Source organism: Orycteropus afer, unplaced genomic scaffold, assembly GCF_000298275.1.
Source record: "Orycteropus afer afer isolate SDZICR_OR568_19922 unplaced genomic scaffold, OryAfe1.0 scaffold00057, whole genome shotgun sequence".
NCBI classification, from domain to species: Eukaryota; Metazoa; Chordata; class Mammalia; order Tubulidentata; family Orycteropodidae; genus Orycteropus; species Orycteropus afer.
The window spans coordinates 9,806,557-9,833,566 of NW_006921644.1; the positions used below are offsets into that span (position 1 = coordinate 9,806,557).

The 27,010-nt window shown below is 56.8% G+C and overlaps 1 protein-coding gene across 1 annotated transcript; it reads left to right on the plus strand.

The window, feature by feature from the left end:
* The first annotated feature begins 560 nt into the window (after positions 1-560).
* GSE1 (Gse1 coiled-coil protein) lies at positions 561-26,768 on the plus strand. The gene is made up of 15 exons (XM_007939144.2): positions 561-780; positions 9,449-9,648; positions 11,165-11,334; positions 11,653-11,850; positions 12,352-12,543; positions 12,807-13,105; positions 13,516-13,846; positions 15,660-16,240; positions 16,951-17,063; positions 17,144-17,414; positions 18,851-18,964; positions 19,844-20,179; positions 21,154-21,435; positions 25,925-26,028; positions 26,634-26,768. The coding sequence occupies exons 1-15, from the start codon at positions 564-566 to the stop codon at positions 26,766-26,768; spliced, it is 3,543 nt and encodes a 1,180-aa protein (XP_007937335.1). The 5' UTR covers positions 561-563.
* The last annotated feature ends 242 nt before the right edge of the window (positions 26,769-27,010 follow it).

Genomic DNA, 27,010 nt, shown 5'->3' on the forward strand with positions numbered 1-27,010 from the left:
GCTTTGAGGTTCTGGAGGATCCTGTCATAGCAGGCCAGAGTCCGGGACAAGCCGGAGCCCAGCTCCTGGCCCTGTGGCCCACGTGTACGCCTGACTCCGCTTTTCTGTAGAGTGGGTGCAGCCACTCAGGGAACATGGGTGCTGCCAGGGTCTTGCTCTTGGGCCCGGTGAGGCCCCTGTTTCACGGCATTTCTGTTCTGAGACGGCAGCTGTCTGTACTGTGCTTGAATCTCCGTCGCGTCCTCGGATGGCAGTGAGGTTGGCCTGTGGGTACTGGTCCTCTGGGGCCTGCTGGCCTGGAACTGCCCTGGAGTAGGCATGGGGTTGTGCCCAGCTGAGCCACGTGGCGTCCAGGGGCTCTGGGACCTGGAGCATGCTGGAAGGGCCACCTGTGGGGCGTGGGGCACCCCTTGGACCCGGCGTGCCGACCCAGACCTTCTGCAGCACTGCCCCATCCTGCCTCCCGCCTGTCGCTGACCCCCGCATGACTCCCTCCGGGCCCCCACGGCCCCGCTCTAGTGCTGGCTCCCTGGTGACCCGGTTCTTCTTTTCCTGTTTCAGGCATGAGCCATGAGCCCAAGTCCCCTTCACTAGGGATGCTTTCCACCGCGACCAGGACCACGGCCACCGTCAGTCCCCTCACCCCCTCACCGCTCAATGGCGCCCTGGTGCCCGGCGGCAGCCCCGCCACCAGCAGCACACTGTCCGCTCAGGCCGCGCCCTCCTCCAGCTTTGCCGCCGCGCTGCGCAAGCTCGCCAAGCAGGCAGAGGAGCCCAGAGGTAAGAGGAGCCCCACGTGGGCGCCCAGAGCAGCTGGCGGCCAGGGACGGCAGTCGCCAGAGCCGGCCCCCGGTGGCACTCTGGCGGCCCCCGGAGCCGCCCCTCCTGCACGCACACTCGCTCACTCGTGCCCACTCACGCCTGCCTTCTGCCGGGGCCTGGGCTGGGCTGTGCCGGCTGGACTTCCCAGCTCAGCCCTGGTGCCTGCTCTGCTTCTGCACTTCTCTGTCCCCTCCTGGGTCCTTCCTCAGCCCCCACAGCCGCCGTCCAGGGGCCTGGCAGAGGGGCGATGTACCTGTCGGTCCCCAGCTGTGAGTCAGGAGGGGCCTTGCTGGACTCTGACCCCTGACATGCTCCGGGGCTGCCCGAGAGGTCTCTCAGACATGGCCAGAGAGCACCTGGTCACTGGAAACTTGCTTGGCCTCCAGGCCAAGGAGGCAGAGATGGCAAAGCATGGGGATAAAAAGCATCCACAGAGTCTTCGGCCCTGGCTGCTGTGAGATGTCGGGCAAATGGCCACTCTGCTCTCTCTGGCCTTGGGTTGTCCTCCCTTCCCCCTTGGCTTGGGCTCAGGCCCTTCTCCGGACCCAGGATGCACATCCTGCTGCCAGGGGTCAGTCCTGATCAGAGGTGCTCATGGACAAATGGAGGACACTTTGGATGGAGCTGCTGGACGGCTCAGGACCCTGTGGGATCCGGGTGTAGGCCTCTTAGACCTACAGTCTTTGCTGGGAATGCCAGCCGTGGCCGGAACTGGGGTGCTGCCTCCAGGGCACAGGAAGCTGGTAGCCCAGGTGTCTGCTCTGTCCCAAAGGCCCAAGATGGGCTCTGTGGCCCTGAGTGCCGAGGTTGTCCTCCTCTCTGGGACGGTGTCTGTGTGTTTCTGGGGACTCCAGCCCAATGGGAAACGTTTGCTCAGGTGGGGTGGGCCGGGTGTCTTCTGGTCAGACTCACCAAGCCCCTCTGCTGCTGACTCTATTGACGGAGGTGGGAGGGGTGGCGCCCTCTTAACGGCCATCCCCAGCTGCCACCGCGTGCCCAGTGGGTAGGGTGCACTCCAGCTGAAGCCCCATTTCTCCGCTCCCCTTCCTCCCAGCCCCGAGCGGGGGCTGCCCTTGGCCAGGTGGGAGGCGCTGGCTGTGTGAGCTGCACGTGGCCCTTCCCGCCCTGGAGCCGAGGAGCCAGGGGGGAGACCCCCAGCAGGAGGTGGGGCTTGGGGGCGAGCTTGGGTCTCCTGCAAAGTGTGAGGAGGTGGGGCCGACAGCCCCCCTGGCGTGGGCCCCTCCAGCACTGGGGGGTGCTGACCCGATCAGGCCGTCGACCACGTTGCAATCTGGCCAGCAGCTGTGTCCACTCCAGGGTGGCACGTCACAGCCTGCAGAGCCCCACAGGTCTTGCCAGGCCTATGTGGACTGTGGCCTCAGTGCAGACCTGCCTCACTGTCCTTTGTCCTCGCTGTTGACCTCTCTGACCTGCAGAGACGTGCTGCAGAGCCCGTGTGCGGCCGTTGTCAGGCCCCACTGGCCAGGAACGGAGTGTGCTGTCCAGTGGGGTGGCAGCCGACCAGCAGGTGGCCGTGAGGCTCTGCTCGTTCCCTGGCTGCACCTCGGGCGTCCATGTGACTCTCCAGGGCGGGCCACCTGCCTTTGTGGCAGAGGGAGGGCATGGGGGCAGAGAACAAGGCGCATCTGCCCGCTGACCTGAGAGCGTCCCCATCATGCAGATGAGAAGGCCAAGTTCATGGGCCTGCCGTGGCTCTTGGGAGAAGCACAGCCTCTCTGGGTGGGCCAAGCCCAGCCCTGACCCTCACTGGCAGTTCTCCGTCCGCTCAGATACCCGTTTGCTCTTGGGGTTGTCAGCTCGGCCCCTGCATGCCCGTGTCCGTGGCTTGGAGCTTACAGCCCAGAGTGCAGCCCCAGTGCACGGGTGGGGAGACCGAGGCACCACAGGTCATATCACTAGGTCCAGGCCACACAGCCAGGGGCTGTGGCCTGGGAGCCCACAGGAGGCAAAGCAGGCAGCTATCCCTGCTGGTCAGCACCCCCACTCTCCCTCCCACAGAGAAGCTTCTGGAGCCTCAGCATCTGGTGGGCCCCAGCTCCCTGCCTGAACTTTGTACACAGGACCTTTGGTGGGCATGGCTAGGGGGCCTTAGAGTGTGCCATCAGTCACAGCAACCCCGAGTGACAGGGTAGGACAGCCCCACAGGGTTTCCTAGGCTGTCATCTTTATGGAAGCAAATCGCCACGTGTTTCCTCCCGTGGAGAGGCCGGGGAATTCAAAGTGCCACCCTTTCAGTTAGCGGCCAGGCGTTTAACTCTTGTGCCACTGGGCCTTGGCTGGAGTTTCTCAGTTTTCATTTTCTTACTGTCACTTACTGTTCAGATGTAAGTCACGGAACACAGAAGTCACTAAAGCGTACAGTTCCATGGTTTCTGATCCGTTCACAGCATTGTGTGACCCTTGCTCCCAATTCTGAAATGTTCTCACCGCCCCTCTCCAGATAGACACCCTGCTTTCCCCTTAGCCATGTCCCCAGCCCCAAGTGTCTGCCGGCCGCCTTCCCCTGGAGACTTGTCTGTTCTGAGCATCTCTTAGGCACGGGGTGCTGGCCACAGGGCTTCCATGCCTGCTGTGGCTCACCGGTTTGTTGAGGCTCACTGTCTTGCCGTGCATCAGGACTAAACTCCCTGTGACTTAGTCATAGGCGGGGCTTCGAGCAGCCACCTGTCCCTCCCGCTCCTTCCTCCTGGACCCCCTGAGCCCGCCATCCTTCACCTTGACTGGCTGTTTATGAGAGCACCTGCTGCGTACCGAGCTCTCAGCTTCTCACCACACTCGTGCTGTGTCTCCTGGGTGGGAAGCGGCAGAGAGGAGATTGAAACCTGAGTTGAACTCCGAGGTGCAGACCCACGGAGACACAGTGTCCCGCTGGACCGTGCCTCCCAGGCAGGAGGCTAGGCTGACCCCACGTGGGTCCCAGGGGGGACCCTTGCCTGGCCCCTGGGCTACCTGGGGTTTCCCCAACCTTGGTAACAGGCCAGGCCCCCTCTTGAGCCAAAATGTCACCTGCCCCTGGTGGTGTCATCTGTGCCTTAGGGGGTGGAGCCTCTCCCATGTTCTTCCCCGCCCCCCAGAGAGGAGAGATGTTACACACCTAGCACCTGCTATGCACAGACTCCTTAACATCTGGGGATGGGGTTCAAGTCCAGTCCCTGCACGGCGTGGGCGGGGTCATCTGTCGTCCCCCCCCCCCATGGATGTCATGTTAGCTGCCACATGTCCCATGCCATCTTCACGTGGTTCTTGGTCAGCACTCACTGCCTGGTGCCTTGCAGCATGTCGCCGTGGCACCTTTGAGCCCTCTCTGGTCTGCTCTGCTTCTGAAAAGACCCTTCCCGTTTTGACTCACCGTGTCACAAGTCACCTTGCACCCTCTACTCCACTGCTTGCCAATCCGTGGCTTCACAGCTCAGGGGCACTGCTGAAGGTGCAGTGTGGAGCCTCTGCCTGCAGGGGGCGCAGGTTGGCCTCACTCGGCTGTGCTGTTCTCCCTGTTGAAGGTGCAGTGTGCAGCCTCTGCCTGCAGGGGGCGCAGGCTGGCCTCTTGGCTGTGGTGGTCTCCCTGTTCAATTTAGTGACACTGGTTACCTTCTTTAAGGTGTGTGACCATTCTCACCCTCCTGTTTTGTTCCTCCCTTGTTAACATAAACTCACTGTCCCCTAAGTTTCCCACCTAATCTTTCAAATTGCTGCTGTCTATTTGATCCCATAAAGGTAGTTCTTAAAAGAGTGTAGTGCTTAAGGCAGACTTTTTATTACTAGTTCAGGTGAACTACTGTTTGGGTATAAGAAGATGGCAGGGGATGTTTGTGGTTGAAGGTTTAAAGATTATCACAGGGCAGTAGTTTTCAGGGGTTCATCCAACCTCCATGGCTCTGTAGAGTCCATGAGAATTTGAGATTCTGTTCTACATTTTCCCCCCTTCTGATCAGGATTCTTCTCTGGAATCTTGGATGAAAATGTTCAGGAATGGTAGCCGGGCACCATCCAGTCCTGGAACCAGGGCGGAGGAGGCAGCTGTTCATGGAGGCAATGAGCACACGTGCCAGTTCCGCCTCCTATTCCTCACTCTCCTTCCCCTGTTGCTCCAGGTGAACGGAGACCAAGAGTTGTACCTGGGTGCCGCCTGCAAGCTTGTAAGAGCCCAGGCGCTAGGCAACGCACTCGGAGGTAGAGGAGAAGCACCAAACACATGCTTGGGTCAACTAACTGGGCTGTCCCATGAAGCCAGGACCCTCAACTTCCAAACCAAGGGGCCTAACCCCTTGGCGTTTGTATTATATAAGCAGCCTCAGCAGCTTCTTGGTGTTTTGTTTTGTTTTGTTAAGTCGTTGTAAATATCTCCAACTCATAAATTTTGCCACTACAACTTTTTACAGGTATACAACTTATAACACTTAGAGTACTCAGCTGTGCAACCCCACCCTCAATGAGGATTTTCCATCACAATTAACAAGCCCCCCTTCCCCTCCCTCCCACCCCTGGTAACCACTAACACTCTGGTCTCCATACATTCACCTTGTCTTTATTCTTATATAGGTGAGGCCATACAATAGCTGTCCTTGTGTGATTGGCTTATTTCGCTCAGCTTCCTGTCTCCCACTGGCTGCGGAGTGTCCACCGTACGGATGGACCACATGCGCCTGTTGATGGGCATTTAGGCTGTTCCCTCCTCCTGGCTATTGTGACTGGTGCTGCAGTGAACACTGGTGGACAAGCGTCTCTGAGTCTCAGCTTTCAAGTGTTCGGGGTACGTAGCTAGGAGTGGAATTGCCAGGTCACATGAGAGTTCTATTTTTAGTTCTTTGAGGAACCTCCACACTGTTTTCCACAGCGGCTGGACCATTTTGCATTATCACCAGCAATGGATGAGGGCTCTGATTTTCCCCCAGCCCCACCAACGTTGGTTGTTTTCTGTCCTCCTTTTTCCTTAGTCTTCCTAGTACGAAGGAAATGACATCTCGTGTGGTTTTGATTTGCATCCCTTTGATGGCTAATGATGCTGAGCATCTTGCATTTGCTTGGTGGCCGTTTGAATGTCCTCTTTGGTGAAATGTCTATTCAAGTCCTGAGCCCATTTTTTATTGGGTTATTTGTCTTTTTATTTTTAAGCTGTCAAAGTTTTCTGTCTATTTGGTTATTACGAGTCAGATACATGGCTTCTGAAGATGTTCTCCCTGATGGTGGCGTGTCTTCACTTCTTTGGAGTCTTTTGCTGAACAGAAACATCTAACGTTATGAGCTCCTGTCTGTCTATTTTGTCTTTGCTGTTTGTGCTTGGTATTTTACTAGATGGCCCATTGTTGAAAGCCTGGCCTGACAGTGTTGTCCCTGCGGGCGGTCCTAAGAATTTTCGGGCTTTAGTTGGCACATCTGTTGTGTGTGGTCTGAGGCATGGCTGCTCTTTCATTGCTCGGTCCCGGGGAGTGAAAAGTCTCTTCTTTCCCCATTGAACAGTCTTGGCATCTCCTTCACCTGCACCAGGTCTTGTTGCATCTGTTGCAGCGGCCACTGAGTCACCCCAATGCGTGGTGACCCCGTGCACAATGGAATGAACCATCCCCGTGGTCCCTTGCGGCTCAGACCCTTTTCTGATTTCCTGAAGGAGATCCCCGGCCTGCCTTCCTAGTCTGTCTTAGGCTGGAAGCTCCGCTGAAACCTTTCAGCATCTCAATCACACACGCGCCTCCACGGAAGACGGGTGGGGGCTGGGACTCTAACGTGAGTTGTCTGCGTAGTAGGGGAGATTCTCCCACAGAGCCACCGCTGGCTCGTCTGAAGACATCGCGTGGTGTTTGACTGTGTGCTTGGCTGGCAGAAAAGGCTCCTGGGGCCCAGTTTTCCTGGGCTTCCTGTGGTCTTCAGGTTCCGTTTCTGCCAGCCCTGCACCCTTCTAGTGTCTTTGGGGTCTCAGCTGTCAGTTACAGGCTGCTGGTGTCTGGGGCTCATCTGTGCAGTTGGACAATGGGTGATGCGGCTTCACTCTGCTCCTGCCATGCCCAATCTCGATTAGCTTCATTGACTGACTCCTCGCTAAATGCCACCAGTTAATTGCAGTGATCACAGGCCTTCCTGCGCGTGCCCCTCAGCGAGAGAGGAGGCTCGGGAGCCAGGCGCGCGCTCTGCTAATTGGAGGGTTCCTTGTCAAAGGTATTGATTGCTACCACTCTTGCGGGTGAGTAATGGCCTCCCGCCTCCAGGGGGATTAGGCCACTAATTGCCAATGGCCTCCTATGACAAGCTGCACTTGGCAAGAGTCAGCCGGCTGCCCCTACTCTCCTCACCCACCAGTACCTGGAGAGGAACCACATTCAGAGATGAGGGGCGTGTTTCCCAAGACAGAGGAGCTAATGGGACCATGGGGGCTTTGAGGGCTGGAAGGCAGTTGAGAGGCATGGGAGTGATTGGGACAGGGCCCCGGGGTCCAACCTCTCTGTTACACGGGCTAAGAAAAGCTGCCAGGGGGCGAGCACGGGATGAGTCTCCAACACTGCTACTCGCCCCCTCCCGTGCCCGGCACCAGGGCTAAGCCAGGCGCAGTGGCATGCACAGCAATGCTGTCCTAGCTTCCAAAGGCTGGGACGGCCCACATGCCCCTCCATGGGTGAACGGGTACATGCGATGTGTCCATCCACTCAGTGGGACATCAGATAGCCACATTCCGTGGGGCGGACCTTGCACTGAGAGGCGGCAGCTCCCTGTGAGAGGCCACGTGCTGGAGGGTCCCGTTGACGTGAGGTGTCAGGAACCAGTAAACCCACAGAGGGAGAGCATCGGTTTGTGGCCACTGTGGTGTCGGGGAGGGACAGCTAGTGGGGAGCTCGAGGGGCCAGGAAAGGGTGGTCCAGGATGTGTGAAAGCCATTTGGTTGTTGGCTTGAAGTGGGTGAGGTATGTTGTATGGGAATCACATCACTGAAGCTGTTACCTATCAAATTCTGCTGGGAGACCCCATGGAAAGGGCTTTTAAGGGGAAGATCCCATCCCTCTAGTTTTCAAAGACTTATAGTGGGCTGTTGATTGAAATCAGACAGGGGAAGCACAGGGTGGAGGGGTGCAGACAGGGAATTTCTGTAGCGGACTTGGGGGGGCCCATACAAACAGGAGCTCACGGCCTCCCCCCTGCGCCTGGGTGCTGAAGCTTTCCAGAGCACGGTTCCAAGGCTGTGCACCTGCCTGTGGGGTCCAGCTTCACGCTCAGCGGGGTTCTGGGACCTCTTCCTCTGCTGGCTTCAGACCCACCAGGGTCTCCATCCTGAGGATGCCCCAGACCGGATCTTCCACCACTGAGAGCGTGTCCAGGCTGCTGCGACAGCCCCTATGTGTCTGGTGGGCACAGCCCCATGCCCCAGGGTGAGCCCAGCTAGGCTGGCTCTGCCACTGGGCTACATAGGACACCTCGTGGTGGAGCATGAGGGTGAGGCACACAGGCCCCCAGAGCTGTGCAAGAACTATGGTCGGTGCTGACCAGCAGCTACCCTCATGCAAGACCCAGGCTTGTCCGTGAGCCGAGAGGTTCTCCTCATGCTGTCCTGCCTGCTGGCCTTGGCCCGTGATAGCATGACTCCTCCCACAGGCTGCCCGCGGCATGCCCAAGCTCCTAGGGGCTGAGCTGTGATGTGGCCCTGCCTTGGTAGAGTAGAGTTCCCAGGTGTGGTCAGCAGCTGCCCCGTCGTCTCCTCCAGGGCTGCCCTGCACAGTGCTGCAGGCAGCTCCCACACCTAGGAAGCCACGGTCCTGATTTGGTGTTAGGTGAGCAGCAGCTCTGGGCCAGGTGGTAGTGGCTGGAACTCCTGTGCCACCTCCCACCACTTCCCTGGATAATGGAGAAATGGGAGTGACAGCTACGGGATGGAACATTTCTTTTTAGAGTGGTTAGAATGTTCCAGAATTAGTGGCTACACAACCTTATGAGTTTATTGGAATTCACTGACCTCACTCTGTAATGTGCTGAGGTTCAGGTCACATGAACTGTCTGTATAAGAGCCAGGCCCCTCCCTGCGTTACACCTGGGGCAGCCCACCCAGCTGTATCTGCTCTGCTTTCCTGACCACCATGGCCTGTGTCCCCAGGGGGACTAAAGGCCCTTGAGGGAACGCCCCCTACACACAAACGAGCTCAGGAAATATCAGCCACTTGTAGCTGCCCCACTGGTGTCGACCCTACCCCCTTCTGCCTGCTGTCTGCAAAGCCCTGCCTCTTCCCCCCATGAGGCAAGTATCCTGGGCTGCTGGCCTGAATGGGGAGGGCAGCCTTGTGGCATCGTGTCTTCCTGTGGACCCAGCAGTGTCCCTCCTAGGACCACATGTAGTCTCTGGGCTCTGTGGGTATTCCAGATGGCGTGGTACCCTGGTAGGGGTGGTGTCTGCCCCTCCCACCTTCGGGTCGGGGGGACTTCTCTTCCCTGGGGCCTCCATACCGGGTACCTCTCACTGGGCCTGGGCCTGTGGGGAGAGGTGAAGAGGGTGGAGGGAAGGAAACACTCAGTGGCTAGCTCCAGGGATTGGCTAGTATACCTGGAAATGAAGGTGGGGTCAGGCTGGTATACATGGATCTGGGGGTGGGGTCAGATCTGGGCACTTAGGTGCTGTCTTGTCCTTTCACAGGGTCCTCGCTGAGCACCGAGTCATCACCCGTGTCCTCTCCAGCCACAAACCACAGCTCCCCTGCCACCACACCCAAACGTGTGCCCATGGGCTCCATTATTGTCCCCCCTGGGGGCCACAGTGTTCCCAGCACGCCTCCCGTGGTGACCATTGCCCCTACCAAGACTGTCAACGGTGTCTGGAGGAGTGAGAGCCGGCAGGTGAGTGTTCCGGAGCTAGCGAGGCATGTCCTCTCCCTGCCCCCCCCCCCCCCAGCGCCCCTTCTAGGGCTACAGCTGTGGGCACAGTCACAGCTGCTCAGAAATAATCAGCCGCCACAGCTGGCCCCCAATGTCCAGCAGCCTCTAAGGGTGGCAGGGGACCCTGGCTGCCGCAGCTGGGGGCCAGGCCTGGACTAGGGGCTCTCCCTGGTCAGCTGCCCTAGTTCCCGGGGCCCCACCAGGAAAGCTGCTTTCATAGGCTGGTTTGCTGGGAAGTTCGCCCTAGGGAGTTCCTCAGACAGGCTCTCACCACAGGACAGATGCAGACAGCCCTCCCAGGCTCTGCACGTCCAGGATGGGGTCCAGTCTGCTTTGGGCCTGGCCTTTGTTGGGGGTGCTGCCCTAGCACCTGGAGACCTCCTGCCCCCCTTCACATGTGCAGGACGATGCTGTCCCATCACAGCCCCAGAGCTGCTCAGTGACCAAACTGTGTGCATACTTTTTCCCACACTGACCTTGGGCGCTGACCACTTGGATGGCTGTGAGTGTGGTAGGGGTTGGGGGTTGAAGAGAAGGTGGCTCCAGGGCACAGGCTGGGAGTTCACATGTGTATGAGCCCCCTACACTGATGCTGCACCTGCCTCCTGTCCCCTATTGTACAGTGACAGGCATGTGGCTGACCCATTTGACAGATGAGGAAACTGAGGTATAGGGCCTGTAGTGGTGTTTGGGATCTCTTGCTTGTGCAGAAACCCAGGCTTGGGCACCTGGCTGGTGTAGAAAGCACGGGCTGCAGTTGGTTCCGCCTGGGGTGATGGTACACATCCCACCCTTGTGCTCGTGGGGCGGGTCTGAGGCCAGGAGCCCGAGGCACTAGCCGGGAGCAGAGGCGCTAAGCCTCGTGGCAGGAAGGGGGTCAGACGCTGCTCCTAGTTAGGGTCCTCACCAGCGGGCCTGACTTGCAGCTCTCCTCACTTGTGTGCTCTCAGACAAGCTGTCAGTATGGCCTGTTCTAGGCCCCTTTGCTGCTTGCAGTAAGGGTGTCAGGGCTGGGCTGGCTCTGGGGTGGTCACACATGTGTGATTCCCTGACAGCTCATCTTAGGGGGCTTGAGGACTCATACTCTCTGGACCTTTCCTCACTGGCACTGTCCCCACTGTTGGCTTCCCTCCCCTGTGCCATCTATACAGCTGACCTCAGATGTGTGGCTGTTCCCACAGATGGAGGACAGTGTCCCCCATGTGGGCCAGAGCTAGCAACCTGGCCCTTGGTCTTTGGGACCCCTGAGGGCTCCTCCCCTTCCTGCCTTGAGCAGCCCCCTTGCCCCACTGAGCGTAGTCTGCACTCTGCCTGGGAGGCGGGGCAGGCGGCACGTAGGAAGGTGTCTGCACACAGGCACACCAGAGGGCACGGTCTCTGGTGCAGGAGTGGCCGTCCTTCCACGCCTCCTGTACACCAAGACTGGGCGGCCCTGGCCAGCTGACCCTGCCCACCACTTCATCCCGGTCCCTCATAGGATGCTGGCTCCCGTGGCGGCGGCAGCCGGGAACGTCTCGTTGTGGAGCCCCCACTACCCCAGGAGAAGGCAGGCGGCCCGGCCATCCCCTCCCACCTCCTCAGCAGCCCCTACCCCTTCGGGATCTCCCCCAGCTCAGTCGTGCAAGATTCCCGCTTCCCACCGCTGAAGTAAGTCTGCTGGTGGGGGACACCAGGCCAGGGAGGAGCCACTTGACAAAGCTGAGGGCCCCCCTACTGTCTGTCCCCGGGGCTGGGCCCCGCCTGCGCCTGCTCTCACACTCCTCAGCTGACCCCCACTCTCTGGCCCTGCCTCCGTCCCCTGTCCTCCATTCTTGGAGCCAGGGTCCTGGATCCCCAGAGCAGCTGCCATCTCTTTGCTGCCCTGGGTGTCCCTCCCACCAGGCCAGCACCTCGGGGGGGGGGGGGCTGTCCCCGAGGTGCTACAGGGGGACAGCAAGGTTCACCGTCTTGGTCCATGCTGTGCAGCCTGCAGCGGCCTGTGCACCACGTGGTGCCCCCCAGCACGGTGACCGAGGACTACCTGAGGAGCTTTCGGCCCTACCACACCGCCGAGGACCTGCGCATGTCCTCCCTGCCACCGCTCGGCCTGGACCCTGCCACTGCAGCAGCCTACTACCACCCCAGCTACCTGGCCCCGCACCCCTTCCCACACCCAGCCTTTAGGTGATTATGGGCCAGACCTGCCCTGCCCTTGTTCTGTCCACAGACCCGGGACCCTGGCCCCTGCACATCCTCTCATCCAGGCTTCTGATCCATACACAGCTCGGGAAGCACCCCCTAAGCTATGCCTGGCGTGCACCCTCTTGGGCCCTGGGGTGGAAGAGTGCCTATGGTCTGAGCCACCCTCTCCTGTGTCGGCCTGGTGACCACAGATCACTGCTGGTGACTGCCCTTCTGCTCTGGCAAAGTGCTGCCCCGCCAGAAGCAGCCCCTGTCCCAGACCTCCCAGTGTGCAGGCCAGGCAGGGTCGTGGTGGCCTCAGAGCCCCAACTCTGTGTCTGGTACTGCTGCTGGTGGTGCTTCCTGTTCCCAGTCAGCCGGGACCTGGGGGCTCCAGCAAGTGGGAAGCCCTGGACGCACCTGACAAGGGTTGGGGCATGGCTGTCGCCAGCCTGTTTTTCGTGTGTGTCTGCTCTGCACTCACGCCACCGCGTCCTCATGCAGGATGGACGACTCCTACTGCCTCTCAGCATTGAGGTCCCCCTTCTACCCTCTGCCCACGCCTGGCTCCCTGCCCCCGCTGCACCCCTCGGCAATGCATCTGCACCTGTCGGGGGTCCGCTACCCACCTGAGCTCACCCACTCGTCCCTGGCTGCACTTCACTCTGACCGGCTCTCCAGCCTCAGTGCAGAGAGGTGAGTCCACATGGGCCACACCGTGCCCTGTGACAGAGCACCTTGACCACTCCCTCTCCAGGGTCTCCACCTCCGGAACGGGGCAGGGTAGTTAAGGTTTCACCCCATGAAAAGTGGTCAGTGGGCACAGAGCTGGGGGGTTGAGGGGACGGCAGCATGCAGGGAGAGCTGGGCCCAGGGAGGCGTGGCTCTCCGTGAACACCCCCCCCCCGCCCGTCTCCCCTCCCAGAGCCCCTCACTGACTCCACCCTGCTTCCCATCAGGCTCCAGATGGATGAGGAGCTGCGGCGGGAGCGGGAACGGGAGGCTGACCGCGAGCGGGAGAAAGAACGTGAACGTGAGCGGGAGAAGGAGCGCGAGAAGGAGCTGGAGCGGGAGCGGGAGAAGGAGCGCGAGAAGGAGCTGGAGCGCCAGCGGGAGCAGCGGGCTCGTGAGAAGGAGCTGCTGGCTGCCAAGGCGCTGGAGCCCGCCTTCCTGCCCGTGGCTGAGCTGCATGCACTGCGGGGCCTCGCTGCAGATGAGCGGGCCAAGCCCTCGGAGCAGCTGACCCCAACACGCACAGGTACCCGGTGAGGCCACAGCCTCGTGGGGGTGTGCTCACAGAGGGGTGGTGAAGGCCCTGATCTGCTGAGCTGATGGATCCCATGGTGCACGCAGGTGAGGGGAGAGCTCCTAGGAGCACAGGGCACAGTGCTGGACCAACCGAGCAGCATGCTTGGAGTTGTGTCCCTGGTGTCACTCATCCTGCTGTACGGTTGACGGTCTTTGAGCAACAGCACGTTCAGCAGCCAGTTGACAGGCCCTAAGAGCCCAAGTCTGCCCTTGGGAGGCAGTTTGAGCCCACTGCCTGGTGGGTCTGTGGCCCTTGGCGAGGCAGAACACACTTCCTGAGTATTTCCCAGGGAGGACCTTTCTGTGGGGTGCGGGCTACACTGGGCCCCGTGCCACGTGTGATGGTGTTTCTCCCCACAGAGAAGCTCAAGGAGGCAGGCCTGCAGGCGCCTAAGCCTATGCCACACCCCCTGCACCCAGCACCCGCCCCACACCCCAGCGTGCCCAGCCTCATCTCCAGCCACGGCGTCTTCCAGGCACTGCCCGGCAGCAGTGCGGCTGCTGCTCTGCTCATCCAGCGCACCAACGAGGAGGAAAAGTGGCTGGCACGGCAGCGGCGGCTGCGGCAGGAGAAGGAGGACCGGCAGTCCCAGGTGTCGGAGTTCCGGCAACAGGTGCTGGAGCAGCATTTGGACATGGGCCGTCCCCCAGTGCCCACGGAGGTGGACCATCGGCCTCCTGAGAGCAGCAGGTGGGTGTGGGCAGGGCTAGGGGGCAGGATCAGGCTCCTCAAATGCCACCAACAGCTAGCGAGCACCTGCTCTTTGCCCTGAGTGTAGCTGTGCGTGTTGGCTGGCTGGGCCCATGGGCTGTGTATAGACACCTGTGTTCCTTAGTCCATCCAATCTGTTCTGCCTGTGAGGAAGCAGAGACTCTGAGAGGAAAGTGAGGTGGCCAAGGCCCCTCTGCTGAGTAGGAGCTGAGGCCATGTCTGAAGCCAGACCCCTCTCCAGGGACCTGGGCTCCCCCAAGGACATGAGGAGGAGCTTTCTGTGTGCCCCAAGCTCTGGAGCCTGAACTTTGAGGTGGTTGGGTATTTTTTTTCCCCCTAAATGCCAGCCAGGTTTCCTTTTATTCGTTCTTAAAGGACTCACTCGTTGCCTGTGTAGCATAAGTCTGCCTGTTGGCCAGCCCTGTGGGAGGCCACGCCCCAGGGCCTCTTGGGCAGTCTCTGAAGTCCCTCACTGCTTGGGGCTGGAGCGTTTCTGCTGGGGCTTAGCCAGGCTCCTGACCCTCCAGGCCTCACAGGCAGAGGGGCTGGCGGTGGCTCCGTTTTCTTGTTTGTGTGCTGCTAGGAACAGGCAGGAAGCCTTGGGCTGCTTTCTCACTGGGCGCTCTATGGGCCCACCATCCTCCTGTCAGGTCCCTTGTCTCCTCGCATGTTGTGGCTGGCTGAAGGCTTGGTGCAGGGTGGGGGTCAGCCCCAGTGACTGCCAAGCTCATGGGGCAGCAGGGCTTCTCTATGTGACAAGGAATGCACCCTGGCCAGGGGCCACCTTGGAGCTTAGCCCAGGCTCTTGAACAGAACTGCCCTCCCCTGTCATGTTCAGGTGATCCTTAGTGGTCCCTGCAGGCCAGGTGCTGTAGAAGGCAGGTGACCACTGGAGCTCCCCAATCCCTCAGGCACATGAACACGATGCTTGACAGGCAGCCCTGTGTGCTGATCAGAAAACTGCTAAACATTAGCCTCAGCACACGAAACGTTTGTTCTGCTAACGGGCTTCGGCCCTTTGCTGTTTACTTAAGAACAAGCCATGTGTTGGCATGGCTCCTCTAGCACTCTGCTGATCTGAAGTGCAGCCTTGGGTCTCTCTTGGCTTTGTGGCTATGCTCCCTGGCCAGGTGGGGGGAGCCTGGTTGCCCCAGGAACCTGTGCCCTTCAGGCTGCTCCAGGCCAAATGCACAGGTGGCCCACGCCCCAAACAGGCTTGCAAGCTGGGGTTTGTTTCAGGTGCACTGAGGGAACAAGTCCTTAGCAGGGTGGGGGTGCCTGCTGTCAGGTGGATGGTCCCTGGCCTGTCTTCCATGGGGACGCAGGTTCTCTGTGCTGCCTGGCAGACAGGAGGCTGCAGCAAGGAAGCCCTGGGCCCCCTGTTGTTCTGGGGCTTTCCTGGCACCAGAAGTGTCTCTGGAAGTGAGTGGGGACTGGGCCAGGCAGCCCCCAGAAGCTGGCCTCTCATTGCCTCTTAAAGGTAGCATGGGCTGGGGAGCAGTAGATAGCCCCTTTAAGGAGGTGGGCTCACCTGTCATCTGGGGTGACACGAATGACATGAGTTATGGTGAGGACGTGGCTGAGAACTGGGACAGCCAGGACCCACCTGAGCCTCGGTGTCCCTGAAAAGCAGGAATTAGAGGTGTGTACAAACACCCAGCTACTCCCTTGCTCCCCAGCCTCCAGTTGCAGGGCTTGAAGGGGTCGAGTCTCCATCCCCTTGCAATGGTTGCGGGCTTCTCCTCCTGGGGCAGGCCCCCCAAGTCTGACGGTGTGGTCCGTTCGCTTCCAGGCCGGGACCAAACCGCCATGAGCCAGGCAGCCGAGAGCCCCCGCAGCACTTTGGCGGGCCCCCACCCCTCATCTCGCCCAAGCCTCAGCACCATACTGTGCCCACGGCCCTCTGGAACCCTGTGGCCCTGATGGACAACACCCTGGAGCCCCGGCGCGTCCCTGACAGCCTCCCTCTGCATAGCCACCCGAGCCCATTCGAGCCAGGGCGCCAGGCCACCGTGCCACTGGTGAAGGTAGAAAGGGTCTACTGCCCAGAGAAGGCCGAGGAGGGGCCCCGGAAGCGTGAGGTCACTCCCCTGGACAAGTTCCAGCCGCTGCGGGAACCAGGGGGCCTTGAGCACCCAACCTTCCCCCATGGGCCCTTCCTGGGTGAGCTGGAGAAGTCGGCCCAGACCCCCTTGGGCCAGCAGCGGGCCCCCCTCAGCCAGGCAGCCCCCTTTGGGGAGCTGGGCGGGCGGCCCCCAACGCAGCGAGGCCCCGACCCAGCCTACGTCTACGACGAGTTTTTGCAGCAGCGCCGCCGACTGGTCAGCAAGCTGGACCTGGAGGAGCGCCGGCGGCGGGAAGCCCAGGAGAAAGGTCTGTAGCTACTGTACACTGGCCCCTGGCAGGGATGGGTGCTAGACCCCCTGCTGCTGGCACCGGGTGTCAGCAGCCTCTGAGGTCACTGGCTGCTGCCTGTGGCCCCAGCTGCACATATGTGCCATTAATGAGCGATGGGTGCAGGCCAGGGAGATGGTTTTTACGTATTAATTGTCTGTTAACCGTACAGCATTAGGGTGGCAGTAGGCATTGCCCAGGAGGGGCCAGGGACCCTTTCCTTTCTGGATCAGCTCCTTAGGTTCCCCTCAAAAGACCAGGTGAGCACCCCCACCCCCCAGTGGCTCCAGGACAGAGGGAGGGAGGGTATAGACCCCAGCTGAGACAGGCTCGGCTCTCAGGCTGCTTGACTGTTGAGTTCGGCCCTGAGGCAGCCTGGAAGCTGGTAGACCCAAGTCATGGCCTAGCTGAGCTAGGGGCCTGTGTACAGGGCCTCCTCCACTGTCTCCACATGTGGCTGGCCTGTATCATGCCTTTGACTAGACGGGACCTGTGTCAGCCTGGCTTGCCCTGGGAGGGGGGGTGCCAGTGGCCTTTCAGGAGGGAGTATGTGCACAGCCATGGCTGGCCTCCATTCGTGCCTGTACCCCTGGGAACCGCAGGACGGAGCTGGTGCAGATGTCCACCTGGCACATGGTGGTGGGGAACTGAGGCTCCCCACCTGAGCAGAATCCCCCTTACACCCTCAGGGTACTACTACGACCTGGACGATTCCTACGACGAGAGCGATGAGGAAGAGGTCAGGGCCCACCTGCGCTGCGTGGCTGAGCAGCCCCCCCTGAAGCTGGATACATCCTCTGAGGTCCGCGTGCCCCTGGCACTTGCGGGTGGGCGGCCGGGCAGCGCCTGCATCACACTGACTTGTGCTCTCTCCCAATCTAGAAGCTAGAGTTTTTGCAACTTTTTGGCTTGACCACCCAACAGCAGAAGGAGGAGCTGCTGATGCAGAAGCGGCGGAAGCGGCGGCGGATGCTGCGAGAGAGAAGTCCGTCCCCACCTACAGTGCAGAGCAAGCGGCAGAGCCCCTCCCCGCGCCTGGCACTGTCCACCCGCTACAGCCCCGACGAGATGAACAGCAGCCCCAACTTGGAGGAGAAGAAAAAGTTCCTCACCATCTTCAACCTGACACACATCAGTGCCGAGAAAAGGAAAGGTGAGGCCCGGACCTCGTGGGCGCCGTGCTGTGCTCGGTCAGGGCTGTCCCCAGTTCCTCACGCTCCCTGGGAGCAGTGCTGCTGCCTGGCTGTGTCACGGCCCCCGTGGAGCCCAGGCACTCACTGCAGGCAGCAAACGGGTTGTGCACCCTGCTGAAGGGCCTGCGGTAGGCCAGCCATTCCTTGTGCTGGGACCAGCTCTTCTCTCTTTAACGAGGAGGCGTCCTCGGGGTTGTGCCAGGCTAGAGTCGTCACCGTACACACAGCAGAGGTGTGTGTGTTCGTGTGCGCGCTCTGCAATACCTGTGCAGGCCAGGCGACGGCTCTGGTCACAGTTAGGTTGACAGTGCAGAGGCAGCAGGGTCTCTGAGCTGAGTTTTGGCACCTCCTGGCTTGGGTGGTGGCTGGTTTTCCCATGGCACTGCTGACAAGGTAGCTGTATCCATGTTCAGCGGCAGGAAGCCCGGGGGTGGGGAATGGTCTGGTGAAAGGCCTGCAGCCCCCAGGCAGAGCTGCCTCATACAGACAGGGTGGCGGGCCTCGCATCCACACGCCATGGACCCTGGCTCGGCCTCGGCCACCTGTTTGCACAAGCCCCTCTCTCAGACCTTACTGATTGCCTTGAGAACTGATTTCATGATTGGGGTGTAGAAAAGCTTTTTTTTTTAAAAAAACCAGTAAGCCAGAATTTTCACTTTCCCTTAAAGGAGTAAAAGTTCGTTCCCATGGCGTCAGATTGACTCTGGTGACCCTGCACATGTCAGAGTAGAACAGTGCTCTGTAGTGTTTCCAGTGGCTGACTTTGGGGAAGTCGGTCCCAAGCCTTTCTTCTGAGTCTGGGTAGACTCGAATCTCCAACTTTCCCGTTAGCAGCTATGTGCCTTAACTGTTGTCCATCCACCCCAGGACTTCCTTAACAGTAGTTGGCATGTTTGCCTCTGGGACAAATCCCTGGAAACAGGCATAGTTTTGTTTTCATCTGGCCTGATTCCTGGAGGACCACAGGTGAGGTGGCGCCAACACAGGATGGCGGTGTCCTCCTCCACCATGAGGGGCAGTTGTCACAGGGCTGTGATTGTTCGCTGGGTGTTGGCCATGGGAGCACACTCAAATGGGCGGTGCTTCCTGAGATGTCTGCCAGTGGCCTCAGTCATTCCTGGTGCCGAGACCAGCTCTTCTCTCATCAATAAGGATGCATCTTCACAAGTTGCCAGAAGGCTGCATGAATGCAGTGGCCGTCGTGGCTGTGCACACAGTGATCTCGAGACGCGCTGAGAGGGTTGCCGGTGAGGGCTGCTGACCATGAGCCCAATGTCACTTGCCTCTTACTGGTCTTGATCTTGTGTCCTTGCCCTGCTGGTGCAGCCGGCTGGGAGCCAGCCCCTTCCCCGGACAGTGTCCGGGCCTCGTTAATCCCGGGCTGCTTTCCTCGCAGACACACAGAGGCTTATTGGATTGCTCCGTGCCATGAAGCAGAAGACGCTGTCAGCCATGGTGACAGGCACACTGACACACACTCCGAGGGACAGTCCTGTTGCCTCCCTGAGCGGTAAGGCGCAGGGCGGGACACAGCCCCGTCAGCCACCACCCTGGAATGTCCACGAGGCTGCCGGGCTGGGCTGTGCTCGGGGCTGCGGTCTCAGTGGCCACATCTTCATCTTGGACCCGCCTCTTGGACACTTTATCAGCACCACTCTTGTGTGCTGTGTAGTTTTCTTGCACAAGGTGACTGAGACTCGAGCTGAGTTGGGAGTCTGTCACACCTTCCTGGGTATGGCAGCGCTCTACTGGTTGCTGCTCTTCTGTCAGCCCTCCTTGTCTGGGTCTCACACCATCTGCCTTCCAGAACCTCCTGCACCTGCTTCTGGCCTCTCAGCTGCCGTGCTTCCACTGTGGACGGCACGTGGCATCTGCCACTCGAATCCTCATGGCTCCTTGTGGGTCTTTCTGCCTGTTGCTCTTCCACCTTGAATGTCAGCCTCAACCCAGCAACTTGCTTCTTCCCTGAGATTCTCTTCCTGACACAGCTTTCAAGGGTGGACTTTCTTCTAAACACAGCTCATCTTCAGGCCATGAAACATTCAGTGCCCTGTAATTAACTGTCCCCAAGTCTTGTGTTGGGAACTCTGGGGACATCGTGTCTAATGCATTTGACTACTTACCAGAAAGCTTGAGGTTCAAACCCACCAGCCACTCCTTGGAAGGAAGGTTGGGCAATCTACCTCTGTAGAGATACCCCCTCGTAAACCCAAGGAGGGGTCGCTATGAGTCAGATTCAACTCAATAGCAGTGAGTTTGGTTTTTTTGGTTTAAACTTTGGTTCACACTGGGCTGTCAGGGTTGTGCTCTGGCGGTTAGCATCCACGTAAAGGATACCTAGCCTGTGAACGTGCAGCGCTAACCCTTCCCCTCACTTTGTTTCTGAAAGAACCAGCCACGCAGCAGACCTCCCTGAATGTGGACAAGCCCGTCGGCATCGCTGCATCCCTGTCCGATGTCCCAAAGGCTGTGGAGCCGGGGAGCCAGGAGCCAGCTCCAGCCTGTGTTGAGAAGGCCAGGCTGGGTGGGCCACCTGGGGGCGAACGAGGCCTGAGCCTACTGCACTGCGTCCGGGGCCCCACGCCCAAGGGTGTCCCTGTGCCGCTCTCACACAGCATCAACGGCAGGAGCAAGCCCTGGGAGCCCTTCCTGGCAGAGGAGTTCGCACACCAGTTCCACGAATCGGTGCTGCAGTCCACGCAGAAGGCCCTGCAGAAGCACAAAGGTAACTCCTGGTGCGCTCCTGCTGCTGCATGTGCCGGCCACCCCTTGACTGGGCTGCCCTCCTGGGGCCCACACAAGGCTCTCGGCCCCCGTGTACTAGAGTCGTGGAGGGCTGCAGATGAGCTCCGCAAGGTTCCACACACGATGCCGTCTGAGTCGAGCAGAGCTGCCCTGCTTCTAGTATGGCTGATAGCTAAGGCCTTGTGCAAGTGGTGTTCCCCTCCCAGGATTGGCCTGGCAGCGCCAGCTCTACTGAACACCTGGGACCATCCCCTGAGAGTCGGGAGGGAAGGACAGAGGCAGCCACTTTCTGTTCCCACTGAGTCACAGGCAGAGACTGACCAGCAAAGAATCCTCCAGTTACTAGAGAATGTAATAAATATCTAAGAACCTTGACCTTCAGTCATCAGAAGAAATGCCAAAAACATTTCTAAGTGTCCTGTTAGAGGGTATAAACGTGAACCTGGTGAGCATTTTCTAATAAATAAGCATGGCAGAGCCCTTGAAAATGGAACAGGTACTTGATGGTGTTTCTGTCATGAACGTACTTGAAGGGTGTAATAGCAGCATCTGGCTAGAGGTGAATAGCCGCGCCTCCTGAGAATGGAGCAGGGAGAAGCTGCCAGGGTCCTTATAGAAAGTTGGGCCCTGAAGTGGCTTCTTAAACACTTCCTCCTCCCTTTTCTCTTTCACCGTTTACTCACATCACCTGTGACCATTTGGTCTGACATTCAAAGGTAGAGAGGAGGAGGCGGTAGCCAGATCCCTCCCTGCTGGCTCAAGCCACACAGCCTGTGTGCCTTTCTGGGAGCTGTATCTGAGATGGGCAGACAACTGCAGAGCACAGGGCTGCCCTACTAGGAGACCTGCAGCTGCAAACCTGTCACCAAGGGGCAGGGCAGAGCCACCCTCTTCACTGCCCTGCCCCCCACAGCACGCCCCCAAAGGCTGAGCCTTGTTCTCTCCTTCCGGTAGGCCACACAGCTCTGCTGTCAGCAGAGCAGAACCACAAGGTGGATACATCCGTCCATTACAACATCCCTGAGCTGCAGTCCTCCAGCCGGCCTCCCCGGTCCCAGCACAATGGCCAGCAGGAACCTCCGCCAGGGAGGAAGGGCCCCATCACCCAGGAGATGGACCAGGACTCAGAGGGTGATGACGACGAGGAGGGAGGAGAGGAGGAGGAGGAGGAGGCCCCCAGACGGAAATGGCAAGGGATCGAGGCAGTTTTTGAAGCTTATCAGGAACACATAGAAGGTGAAAACGGGGATGGGGAGAGCGGGAAAGATGGGCTGGGGTGTGTGTGGGGGGAGCGGACAGGAAGGAAGTTTAATGGCCCAGTTAACGCAGGCTTTCGTCACCAACCTTAGGAAAAGTTTCTTAGCGACAGCGGCAGAGCCCCTATTTCCTGAGACACAGCTAGATACAGACACCAGAGGGTCTTGTCCAAACAAGTGGTAGCCTCTACTTGGCTGTTTAGCTCAGCCAGGAGCTCCTTGCTGTGTAGCCAGTGCCCAAGTTCCTTGTAACGGAGGAGAGCAGAGCCCATTCTCACTGGGCTGTATATGCCCTGAGCCCACTCTGCCCATCCCAATCCAGCCTGCCCTGAGGAAGAAATGCCACAAGCATCTCTACGTGTTTTACTTACTGAGGGCTATGCATGTGGCCTGGAGAGGGATAGATCCCCAGAGCCTGCCCAGTAGGCCAATGATGCCCAGCTACCCATGTACGTTGTAGGGGAGGCTGGCCCAGAGTGTGTTCTTTGAGGCAGGGTGCGTAAGCTACAGCACCAGGGGCACGTGGGCAGTGAGCCACGGTGAGAGGCAGCCAGGCAGCGTCTTCAGTGGACATGTGGCCATTGTTGATGGTGTTTCTGTGTTTTGGGTACCTTCCCTACGGCAAGGTTATCAAGATGTTCTTGGAGTTTCTTCTAAAATCTTTTTAAGTTCTGCTTTTTCTTGTCACGTGCCATATTTGCTTGTGTGCGTGGAATAAGGTGGAGAGCCAGTCTTACCTTCCCAGCACAGGTAGCCATTCAACCTGGTGCTTACTAAAAGGCCCCTTTGTCCCTGGGGTCAGCCCCATGGGAGAGAACATTGCCCTCAGCACCTCAGCTGTTTCTCTTGGCCTCCCCACACGAATTTTAGGGTCATCTTAAGTTCCCAGAAGGTGGCTTTTGGGTGCATCAGAGCAACAGCCTTGGTTCTTGCTGTTAACATCACCAGTCTAGGATACGATATGAAACTGTTAAGTCGCCTTGGTGTTTTTCCCCCAAGTTTTACTGGGTTTAGTTTTAGGTATAGTTTGGTGGTGGTTGTGGTCGTTACCTGACACGTCATTTTTATCATAGAAAGGCTTTTTCTTGTATCCGGCAACCTTACCAAACTCTTAGTTCTAATGACTTGTAGATGGATCCTCTTATTCCCATTTAGGTTATCACATGATCCAACCATCAGCAGATACAGTGTCTAGGTCTTGTCACGTTTTATACCATGTTGCCTAGGACCCCCAATGCTGTTGAATGGAAGGGGCTCCTGTCTTGTGAGTGAAATCTTAGAACAGTCCCATTAACAACTAAAGGTGTCATTTGGTACATTTATCATGTGTGGCTATTGAAAGTGACAGAATTGTGGTGGGGGGGTTGTTTTGTTTTTGTTTTTTTAAATGTCAGGGCTATTGCAGTGGGTGCTGAGAGGGAGAAGCAGATGGGTGGTGAGTGAGTAGTGGTTGGCACAGGTGTCAAGGGGAGATGGGGTGGTGGTTGACTAAGGAGGGAACCCTCACACAGCCCTGAAATACCAACCTTACATGGTGGGCAGTTTCTGTACCAGTTTCAGCAGATCTGATGTCCCTGAGGGATGAAATAGTATGAAGCCACGAAACAGTGCGTGCCTTCAGGACTAAAGAAAAGGAGCACTTGTTAGTCTTCTGTGAACTAGTCAGAGCCAAGTTACAAAACACTAGAAGGTTGTTTCCAACCAATGTGGTTTTACTTCTGCTCCAGCCCCAGCTTCCTTGAACCTTGGCTGGAGGAGCAACAGCCCAGGTGGTGGTGCCCCTCGTAGCTTCCCTCCTCCTTCCTGAGGCAGATGGTGACCTGGGTAAACTTTTCTTTGACAATAATGGGGAAATGTCCTCCAAGGTCATCCACCGTAATGTTGCATAGTATTCCTCTGTGTGTACGTACCATCGTCTGGTCGTTCATTCATTGGTGGATGGGCACTTAGGTTGTTTTTATCCATTTACTATTGTAAATGGTGCTGCAATGACCATGGGTGTGCATGTATTTCTGAGTTTGTGTCTCTGGGGATATATGTTGTACCTCTTTAGGATATATTCCTAGTAGTGGGGTTGCTGGATCAAATGGTATTTCCAACTTTTTAAGGAAGCACTATACCATGTTCCACAGTGGTTGTACCATTTTATAGTCCCACAGTGTATGAGAGTTCCAATCTCACCACATCCTCACCAGCATTTGTTATTTTCTGTCTTGTTGAACTTTGCCGTCAGTGCTAGGGTGTGATGATATTTCGTCGTTTTGATTTGCATCTCGACTGCAAGCATTTCTTCATGTTTGCTGACTGCCTGGGTATCTTTTTTGGTGAAGTGCCTGTTCGTGTATTTTGCCCATTTTTGAAGTGGATTATTTGATTTGATATTGAGGTATTGAAGTTTTGTGTAAGTTTTAGAGACAAGTTTCTTGTCAGGTATGTCATTGCCAAATACTTTGTCCCCAACCTATGTTGTTGTTGTTGTTATGTGCCGTCGAGTCAAACCCGACTCATAGCGACCCCTCCTTGGGTTTCCGAGGCAGTATCACTACGGAAGTAGGATTGCCCAACCTTCCCCAACCTATAGGTTCTCTTTTTTACTCTTTTGGAGAAGTCATTTGATGCACAAAAGTTAATGTTCAGAAAGTCCCAGTCATCTAGTTTCTTTTCTGCTGTCTGTACATTTGGGGTGATGCTTGATAGTCTACTTATGCTATAAATTAGGGCCTTTAAGTTTGCCCCTATTTTTTCTTTTTATAGTTTTGTGTTTTACATTTAGATCTCTGATCCATCTTGAGTTCATTTTTGTGTGTGGTATGAGGTATTGATCTTGTTTCATTTTTCTGCGCATGGATATCCAGTTTTTTGCCACCACGATTTATTAAAGAAGTCTCTTCTTTGCCACTTTGGATGCCTCTTTTTTTTTTTTTTTTTTAAAAAAAACCTTGTTGCCTTGGCTAGAACTTCCACTATACTGTTGAATAGAAATTGTGATAGAAGGCACATTCCCAAGGGGAATGGTTTCAGTTTCTCTCTCCATGGAGAATAATCATGGAGAATAATGTTGGCTGTTGGTTTTGCTGTATGCCCTTGATTGTGTTGAGGGATTTACCTTCTAGTCCTGTTTAAGAGAGTTTTTATCAGGAATGGGTGTTGGATTTTTATCAAATGCCTTTTCTGCATTGATTGATATAATTATGTGATTCTTGTCCTTTACTTATGTGATGGATATGAACCCCATATGGTCATAATGTATAATTTTTTTGATGCATTGTTAGAGTCTGTTGGCTAGGATTTTGTTGAAGATTTTTATGTCTATATTCATGGAGGATATTGGTCTGTAGTTTTCTTTTCTAGTGGTGCCTTTGCCTGGTTTTGGGGTCAGGGTTCTGCTTACTTCGTAGAATGAATTTGGGGAGTGTGCCATCCTTTTCTATGTTTTGCAGCAGCTTGAGTAGGATGGGTGTGAGCTCTTCTCTGGGTGTTGGATAGAACTCTCCAGTGAAGCTGTATGAGCCACTACTAATTTTTTTTTTTATGACCTGTTTAATTTCTTCCTTTGTTCTAAGTCTGTTCAGATTTTCTATCTGTGTGCTAGTTTAAGATAGGTCTTGTTGTGTTTCTTGAAACTTGTCCATTTTTCCTAGGTTTTTTTAATTTGTTGGAGCCCAGTACTCTAGAAAGGTGACAGAATGGTTCTATCTTTTGTTTTCTGATAGCCATGGCTGTTACTTGCTGTCAGGCTTGCTCCAACGTGTGGTAGTCCCATGTGCAACAGAACGTTTTCCATCCTGCTGCACCTTCAGGACTGGTGTGTGCAAATCCACATGTATGGACTGCTTTCCAGCCCTATCTTGGAGAGTGTTCTCTTATGATCCACGGGGTTTTCAGTGGCCAGTGTATGGAAGTAGAAGACTAGGCCTCTTCCTAGTTCTTAGTCTGGAAGCTCTGCTGGAACCTGTCCCTCATGGATGAGCCTGTTGGTATTTGAAATACTGGCTGCAGCATAGCTTCCAGCAACATACACGTTACCCCAGTATGACAAACTGACAGATGGTGGTTTAAGTGGTACTGGCCTCCGTTATAATTTTACTGTACTTTGACTAACAAGCTGGTTCTGGCCTCTCTGTAGTCACTCTCAACTGTGTCAGTGGTGAAGGTCTGTTTATCCCCAGTACTATACTTTCTGCCCTTTTTTCTTTTGGTGACACTGAGCTCTTTCTCCCTCCCTCCCATGTTTTCTGTGTCAATAATTTAGGTACTTGCCTTTTTTCCCTTGTCTTAGTTTCACTCTGGCCTTTACCCAGCAGCTTAAATATAAAGCCAGCGATTTCATTTGAGTCCCTCAAATCACCTTCAATTGCAGATCCTTTCTCCTTGCTCCGAGGGGCTGGTATCTTAGCCGTTTCACCAGTGTGGTGCCCGGCTGCCAGGGCCCCTGTGCACTGAAGCTATCTCGCGTCTTGTCTTTTCAGAACAAGATCTGGAGCGGCACGTGCTACAGACACAGTGCCGGCGGCTGGAGGCCCAGCACTACAGCCTCAGCCTGACGGCGGAGCAGCTCTCCCACAGCATGGTGGTGAGTTGGTGCAACAGTGGGTCCTGCGGAAGCTTCAGGCAGGCTCATGCTAAGTACATGTTTTGACAGGAAACACTGCTCTTGAGAAACATGTAGTCTGAAGAGTCAGTCAATGACTCAGGCTGGCATTAGTGAAGGTGGCTCTCTAATCTGTAGATTATCTGTAGAATGCTGCCCTGGGGAGGATAAAGGTGCTAGTTCTTGTCCCGTAATTGGGAAGTTCTTACTGCTTATCTCAGTCCCCTCCTTAGTGGTTTGCTGAGGAGGATGGAAGGTGATTTTAATGGAGAAGGAAATCTCTTAAAGCAAAAACTGCTGCCTTCCAGCACAAACCCTGCTGGGCATCTAGTGTGCCAGGGGCAAGCCTCGGACCAGGGCCACTGCAGAAGCAGTGCGGCTGACTTAAAGAACTCCAGGCTCAAGCTGAGGCTGCACGTGGACAGTAGTTCTGGGAGAGGCCAGTCTTTTGAGGTCCCAGGACTCTGGGAGAACCAATTCAAACTGCCCCTGTGGACCACTCTGCGGGAGGGTCTGTCTATCAGCAGCACAGCTAGCCCCTGGCCCATCCGAGTAGCGAGTTTTGATGGATGTCTTTGTATCTCCAGGAGTTAAGGAGCCAAAAGCAGAAGATTGTTTCAGAAAGAGAACGACTCCAGGCGGAACTGGACCACTTACGGAAGTGCCTTGCGTTGCCTGCGATGCACTGGCCTAGGGGTTACTTTAAGGGACACCCGAGGTGACGGTTTCCCTTGCACTAGGCCAAACCTATAGTATAGAAATTATATCTATTTTATTACCTTGAATATTTAATATTTTTCACTGGGAGGTTTGAAGCTTAATGAGAATGTGCCATGCATGAAGCCAAGGAGTCCAGACTCCAGAAGGAACGAGCTCGCCGACTTCCACGCCTCTGAACCACCTGGGTCAGTCAGCACGCTGCCCACCTGGGAAGCCGCTAGGTTCCTTCCTTAAAGGCGGTTTT

Coding starts and splice junctions, on each gene's coding strand:
- GSE1 (XM_007939144.2), top strand. CDS start 564: ATGAGCCATGAGCCCAAGTCCCCTTCACTAGGGATGCTTTCCACCGCG. Junction 11,335..11,652: donor TCCCGCTTCCCACCGCTGAA/GTAAGTCTGCTG, acceptor CATGCTGTGCAG/CCTGCAGCGGCCTGTGCACC. Junction 16,241..16,950: donor GCGGGAAGCCCAGGAGAAAG/GTCTGTAGCTAC, acceptor TTACACCCTCAG/GGTACTACTACGACCTGGAC.